Source organism: Galeopterus variegatus, unplaced genomic scaffold, assembly GCF_000696425.1.
Source record: "Galeopterus variegatus unplaced genomic scaffold, G_variegatus-3.0.2 Scaffold1010, whole genome shotgun sequence".
In the NCBI taxonomy this organism is placed as follows: Eukaryota; Metazoa; Chordata; class Mammalia; order Dermoptera; family Cynocephalidae; genus Galeopterus; species Galeopterus variegatus.
This window is the reverse complement of record NW_007727121.1, coordinates 248,003-255,938: the sequence shown is the minus strand read 5'-3', so window position 1 is coordinate 255,938 and position 7,936 is coordinate 248,003. Positions and strand designations below refer to the sequence as shown.

At 34.9% G+C, this 7,936-nt stretch overlaps 1 protein-coding gene across 1 annotated transcript in view; it reads right to left on the bottom strand.

Annotated features, from left to right (window-relative positions):
- Window positions 1–7,664, bottom strand: part of ENTHD1 (ENTH domain containing 1) — a 67,443-nt gene extending 59,779 nt beyond the window's left edge. Inside the window, exon 1 of the mRNA XM_008574183.1 lies at window positions 7,316–7,664. Within this exon, the coding sequence (XP_008572405.1) occupies window positions 7,316–7,664 (349 nt within the window). The remainder of the gene's footprint in view (window positions 1–7,315) is intronic.
- Between the last annotated feature and the right edge of the window lie 272 nt (window positions 7,665–7,936).

The window sequence follows — 7,936 nt, the reverse complement described above, 5'->3', positions numbered from 1 at the left end:
ATCCGTTGCCGGACAAGGAAAAAAAAAAAAAAAAAAAAAAAAAAAAGAGCTCTTGTCCTTGCCGTGTGATTCCCTGTGTCACCATGGGACCCTGTAGAGAGTCCCCACCAAGAAGAAGGTCCTCCCCAGACATGTTCCCTGGACCTTGGACTTCCCAGCCTCCAAAACTGTAAAAAATAAATTTCTTTATAAATTACCCGGTTTCAGGTATTCTAAGCAACAGAAAATGGACTAATACAACATATTTGCTAATACAGTGGTCCAAAAAGAAAAAACAGAATTTATTTTTAAACAGTATGTTATATTTTTAAATAACATGCTCAATATGTTTTTCTATGGTCTAGACACAGTTTCAGGTGAAGTACCTCTAAATTTAAAGCAATGTGTCCACCTGTTTATCTTTAAAAAGCCACAATAAACACAATACAGAATGTCCACAAAGTTTGGAAACATAGGGAAAATCATGTATTTATTTTTTCAGATTAACAACTGGACTTGCTGCTTTAAATTTAGAGGTACTTCACCTGAAAAGCTATCAGGGGATTAAAGAAAAATGTATTGAGAACATTGAGAAAATTACTTACTATTTGAAAATAAGTTTCTCCTATGTTTTCCAGCTTTTCTGACTTGTTTTCCCAACATTTTTCCCTGTAGTATAACTACTATTAATTATTGAGCATATACTCTGTGATAGGCACTGTTGGAGACAATGGAGACAGAGCACGGATAAAGCAGACACAAAATGTCCCTGCCCTCATGAAATTTACATTTTAGTAGGAAGAGATAGACAATGAACAAATAGTAAAATAGAATGTACACTGTGTCAAATGAGAAATGCTATGGAAAAATATAAAACAGAGAAGGTGGCTAGAGCATGTCAGTGCAAAAAGGAGGGAGGGGCTGCTTTTTTATAAGTAGAGTAGACCTAGAAGGCCTCTCTAATAAGACATTCTGAGAAGAGATCTGAAGGATGTGAGGGAGCCATGCAGGTTTCTGGAGAGTAGCACTCCAGGCAAAGGGAAAAGCAAGTGTAAAGACCAATCAAGAAAGCCACAAAAAAGAAAAGTATTTTTTTCTATAATATTTTCTACTTAACATCTTTTAATCTTTATCTTTCTTGATAACCTATATCTAGGGTAGGTGCCAGATATAGATTACTTGGATCACTGCAATTTCTCTTTCATTAATTTCTCAGTATAGACATCACACTCTGCTTTTTTTCTTCTGTGATCTAACAAAATCATTCTTAGCAAGTAGTTTTTCAATGATCACATTTCTCTCCTCAGGTTTCTTGCTTTTTTTTATAACTTCCATTTGATAAAAATTTAGTGATTATCTACTATGTGCCTAGGCCCATTGGTGAAAAGATGATCAACAAATGATACATGTCCTCAGAACTAGTAAAGGAGAGATATATAATAGGTGAAATAAATAAAATATTGCAGCAATTAATTCTACCCAGTGAGGGAAAGAAGAATTGGGAGTACAGAAGAGAAGGCTTTTAAGCTGGAATTTGAAGACTAAATAGGAGTTCAACAAACAGACAGCAAGGAAAGAATACTCCGGAGGAGAAGAAACATCTACAAGCACAGAGATGTGTAAGCAAAAATATATTAGGAATGCTCGCTGATACAACGTGCTACACCGAAAACTAAAAAAAAAAAAAAAAAAAAAAAAAAAAAAAAAAAGAGTAGAAATGTAGATGAGGAACATGATAAGAGGCCTGACTTTATCCTGAGCCAGTGGTTTTCAAACTATAGTCATGCATTACTTAACAACAGGGATATTCTGAGAAATGCCCTGTTAGATGATTTTGATGTTGTGTAAAACAATACAGAAGGTACTTACACAAACTAAGAAGGTATGGTCTACTACATACACAGACTATATGGTATAGTCTATATGGTATAGTTATATACTGTCATATATGTGGTTCATTGTTGACCAAAAACATTAGTATGCAGTGCATGACTGTATTTTGACTATATATACCCCAACAGTAACAAATTTTTATGCATGCATCCATCCTCAATAGATGCACATTTTATTCAAGTATAAATTATATTATGCTAAGAACCACTCTTATAGTATATTACACTCATTAGGAAATAAAAACAAAAAGAGAAATACGTAACAGATAAACACGAAATAAGTAATATTTTTCCCCAATAGAATCCTTTTTCATTAATTAATAAATATTTATTAGATTACCAGTCTCTTTGGGGATATGGGTTCACATCCCATCACTGCCACCAAAAGAAGAAAAAAAAATACATATTAATGAATCATGTATACCAATGCTATCAATCAACAGCTAATGTACCTTCCATAATTAACAAATGAATGTACTATGCTTCTGTTGATATTTCAGTTCTAACTTGCATTTTTCTTGTTCTCTTGGTGCTAACAAATCACCAAGAGTATTCACAAAGTCTAACATACTGTACTTGGGCTTACTTTCTTGGTCCTAAGCTCAACTACTAGGAATCTGAATGATGGTGAATTTAAATGTATCAATATATAGCAAACCTCGTGCATAAAGAGGTTTGTCTGTACATTTATAATTATATATTTATCTACTTTATCTTTCAAAATAGCTCAAAGCTCTTTAGAACAGGGGCCATCCTTTCTACTTTATAAAAGCATCATAGGGGCCGGCCCGGTGGCGCACTGGATAGTGCGCCGCTTGGGAAGCGTGGCGGCGCTCCCACCCAAGGGTTCGGATCCCATATACAGACTGGTTCCCGCTCACTGGCTGAGCGAGGCGCGGGAGCGACACCGAGGGTTGCAATCCCGTTGCCGGTCCCCGGTCCAGTACGGGGGCAACACTGAGGGTTGCGATCCGTTGCCGGACACGGAAAAAGACAAAAGACAAAAAAAAAAAAAAAGCATCATAGATCTTAGTATAGTGATAAAATAGCTGCTCTATAAATTACAAGAAAAAATATGCCTTTTTTTCCTTGCCTAACTCTTGGCTAAAACTTTAATAGTATTTTACTTTAATTTTTAATAATAAATTCAATCCTCATGGAAGTCGCTGCCTCTAAAATTTCCAGGCTAAGCAGCATAGCATGATTAAAATCATGAAGATTTCTCCAATTTCATCATTAAACCTCACATCCAATCTAAAATAAATACTTAAAAAAATAAGATGTACACCATAACCAAGTGGGATTTATGCTAGGAATGCAAGGTTGGTTCACATGTGAAAAATCAATCAACATAATATGCTATATTCATAGAATAAAGGGGATACAAAAAAAGATCACCTCAATAGATGCAGAAAAAGCATTTGACAAAAGTCAACATCCTTTCATGATAAAAACACTTGACAAACTAGTAATGGAAGAGAACTTCCTCAACCTGATAAACAGCATCTACAAAAACCCATAGTTGATATCATACTTAATAACTGAAGGCTTTCTTCCTAGAGCAGGAACAAGACAAGGAGGTCTGCTCTCACCACTTCTAGCTAGGGCAAGTAGCAAGAATAAGAAACAGAGGACATCCAGATTGGAAAAGAAGAAGTAAAACTCTTTGCACATGACATGATCTTGTATATAGTAAATCCTAAGGAATCTACCCCCCAAAAAAGAAAAACTATTACAGGTAATAAACTAGTTAAGCAAAGCAGCAATGAACAATCTGAAGACAAAATTAAGAAAACAATTCTACTTATAATAGTATCAGAAAGAGTATAATACTTAGAAATGACTTTAACAAAAGAAATGCAAGGCTCATACCCTGAAAACTACACAGCACTGTTGAAGGAAGTGAAAAAAAGACAAATGAAAGACATCCTGTGTTCACAGATTTGAGAAATTATTAAGATGGAAATATTCCCCAAATTGATCTACAGATACTATGCAATCCAGTCAAAATTCTATCTGCCATCATGTTTACAGAAATTTACAAGCTGATGCTAAACTTCATATGGAAATGCAAGGGACCCAAAATAGCCAAAAGAATATTGAAAAAAAAAAGAACAAAATTGGATGATTCACACTACTTGATTTCAAAACTTACTACAAAGCTACAGTAATTAAAATTGTGTGGTATTGGCATAAGGATAGACATATATATCAATGAAACAATTCAAAGTACGGAATTAAACCCATACATCTATGGCTGATCGATTTTTGCAAGGGTGGCACTATAACTCAATGGGGAAAAAATAGTTTTGTCAACAAATGATAGCAGGAAACTCGATAGCCATGTGCAAAAGAATGAAGTTGGACCTCTACCTCACACCATGTACAAATATTAACTCAAAATGGATCCAGGATCTAAATGTAAGAGCTAAACTAGAAAACTCTTAGAAGAAAACATAGGTATTAAACATTCATGACCTTGGACTAGATGCTGGTTTCTTATATTGACACCTAAGGCACAAGCAAAGGAAAAATAGATAAACTGGACTCATCAAAATTTAAAACTTCTGTGCATCAAAAGACACCACCAAGGAAGTAAAAAGACAATGTAACGAATGGGAGATATACTTGCAAATCACCTATTGAATAAGGGTCTTATATCTAGAATATATAAAGAACTTTTAAAAATTACAATAAAAAAAACAAATAACCCAGTTAAAAATGGGCAAAGGATTTAAATAGACATTTCTCCAAAGAAGATACACAAATTGCCAGCAAGAACATAAAAAGATGTTCACCATCATTAGTCTTTAGGGAAATATAAATAGGGAAATGTAAATCAAAACCACAATGAGATACTACTTCACATTTAGTGGGATGGCTATAATAGAAAAAAAAAAAGGACAATAACAAAATTGGCAAGCATGTGGAGAAACTGGAACCCTCTTACATTGCTGGCAGGACTGTAAAATGGTGCAGTGGCTATGCAAGTTCTGCAGTTCTTCAAAAAGCTAAACATTAAATTAACGTATGATTCAGCAATTCTACTCTTAAGTACTGTATGCCCAAATGAATTGAAAGCAGAGACTTGAACTGACACTTGTACTCCAATGTCCATTGCGGCACTATTCACAATAGCTAAAAGGTAGAAATAGTCCAAAAGTGCATCAACAGATTGTTTGGTTTGGTTTTACTTAAATAAAAACTTTATTCAGACATAATTCACATGACATACATTTCACCCATGTAAAGTGTATAATTCAGTAGTTTTTAGTATATTCATGGACTTGTACAAACATAACCATAATGTCATTTTAGAACATTTTCATTCCTCCTAAGAGAAACCCTGTACTCATTAGTAATCACTCTAACAGATATTTTTTTTTTAAATGTGTTATGTACATACAATAGATTATTATTCATCCATAAAAGGAATGAAGCTGTGATACATCCTATAACATGGATGAACCTTGAGGACATTATGGTAAGTGAAATAAGCCAGATGGAAAATAAGCACTGTATGAACTTACACGAGGTACTTAGAACAGGCAAATTCACAGAGACAGAAAAAAGATTAGAGGATTGGCGAGTTGTATTAATCCGTTTTCTATTGCTTACAACAGAACACATAAACTGGGTAATTTATAAAGAAACAAAAGTTATTTCTTACAGTTTTGGAGGTTGGGAAGTCCAAGGTCAAGGGGCACACCTGGTGAGGACCTTTTTTGGGGGATGGGGATTCTCTGCAGAGTCCTGAGATGGCGCAGAGTACCACAGGGTGAGAGAGCTGAGCGTGTTAACGTGCTTACTTGCTCTCCTTATAAAGCCACTAGTGCCACTCCCATGATAAGCCATTTATCCATTAGCCCATTAATCCATGAATGGATTAATCCACTCACGACAGCAGAGCTCTCACAATCCAATCATTTCCCAAAGGCCCCATCTTTCAAATATCATAGTCGGATTTCCTAACCTCTTAACACTGTCACAATGGGGATCAAGCTTCAGTATAAGTTTTGGAGGGACATTCAAACTAAAGTAGAAGTTATTACTTAATAACTACAGAGCTTCTGTCTGGGGTGATAAAAAAGTTTTAGAAATAGTGGTTGTACAACATTGTAAATGTAATTAATGCCACTGAACTGTATACTTAGAAAGGAAAATTTTATGTTATATTTTATCACAACTTTTAAAAATTATATACCGAAAAGCATAAAAATCGTACATTCTAAATGAGTAAATTGTATGGTATGCAAATTATGTCTCAATAATGCTGTTTTTATAAAAGGGAGAAAGAAATGAGTTCTCAAGCTATGAAAAGACATGGAGGAATCTTAAATTCATATTGCTAAATGAAAGGAACCAGTCTGAAAAAGCTACATACTTTGTGAATCCAACTTTACGACAATCGGGAAAATGCAAAACCACAGAGACAGTAGAATGACCAGTGGTTGCCAGGGGCTCAGGTGGAGGAGAAAAGGATAAATAGGTTGGGCAGAGAGCATTTTTAAGGAAGTGAAACTATATGATGCTGGAATGGTGGACACATGACATTATACATTTTTCAAAAGCCATAGAACTGTATGAGAGTAAATCCTAATGTAAAATATGAACTTTGGTTAATAATAATGTATCAATATTGGTTCACCAATTGTAACAAATGTATCACACTAATGCAAGATGTTAATAATAGGGAAAATCATGTGTGGGTGGAGAGGAGTATGTGGGAACTCTACTTTCTGCATAATTTTTCTGTAAACCTAAAACTGCCCTAAAAAAAGGTCTATTTTTAAAATGCATACTTAACAAAGAGACTGTACTGAACTGGATCCTCTTCTCATGATTCATAAGACTATTCACTTTAAACACAAATTATAATTTTACATTAGATAGAGAGGAAGCGATGATTCTTTTACCATAGAATCAGGCTGCAGAATATCAGGCACTTCTGAATCATCTCAGTATTCTATGTATCCTTTCCCCATTTTACCTCCTCTTCCACCCCCAACAGAATTATCTTATGACCTAAATTTTTGTATTCACATAACTACTTTCACCTCATCTTTGAAGATTCTATAGTCTTTAGAATACTTCCTTAATTTATGACTAAATTCCAGTCTAATTATAATTATGAATTACAGTGAAATTATTATACCAAATTGCCATGCCACCTGTGTTATTCACTTAAGTTGTTTTCTAAGACGTATCAGTTTATCAGGCACCTAAGTTTGTTTGTTTTACACACCCTTTTGGGGGGGGTGGAATATTGTTCTCTAAAGCACTAGAGTCAACACAGAAGATTAAATTGGAAACCATAACTGTCCTAGAGGAAAGACAGCTAGTACATTTAAGAAAAACTTTTCCCCAGTTCCTGGTTTAAAATGATCCCCCCCCCCAACTCCTAATCTTTATTGGCACACTGTACAAACTTCTTTAACTGTTACCTTGGTCTTTTCCACCTTCATCTATGTGTTGAAAATCTTTTAGTGTCTGAAGATTATGGAAGCCCTCTCTGCAATGATGAATGACTTTCTTTGATCCATTCTTGATGAGATAATCCATCAGTGTAAGGGATTTATACACATGGCGCCAGTTTTTCCCATGGTCATTGAGTCTCTGCCATAGCATATTCATAATCTCTGAGAGAGAAGTTGTGTTGAAAGTCAAGTCACTGATATCTAACATCAGAGAGCTAGAGGGACCCCATGGGTCATTAGAGGTTGCTTCCCTGACTTTTATTTCAGCATCTGAGTAATTTTTCATGAAGTTTTTCACTTGCCTCCTGAAGGCCATAGGTAAGATAAACTCAAAGGTGAAAGGGGGGATGACAGCAATGGAACGGGAGTTTATGCGATTGGTCTATAAATCTCTTGACAGGTATCTGGTCCCCAGTTCTGCTGCTCCCAAACACAAATGATTAATCTCCATGTTGACAAAGTATTAATTTCCTGCAAGGAAAGCACAAATGTGTAATTAAATTTTTTAAAAAAATATCTACGAAGAACAAGTCAGTCAGAAAAATCTAGGTTTAGTTTCTAAATCAGCCTCTCACATTAGCAAAAATT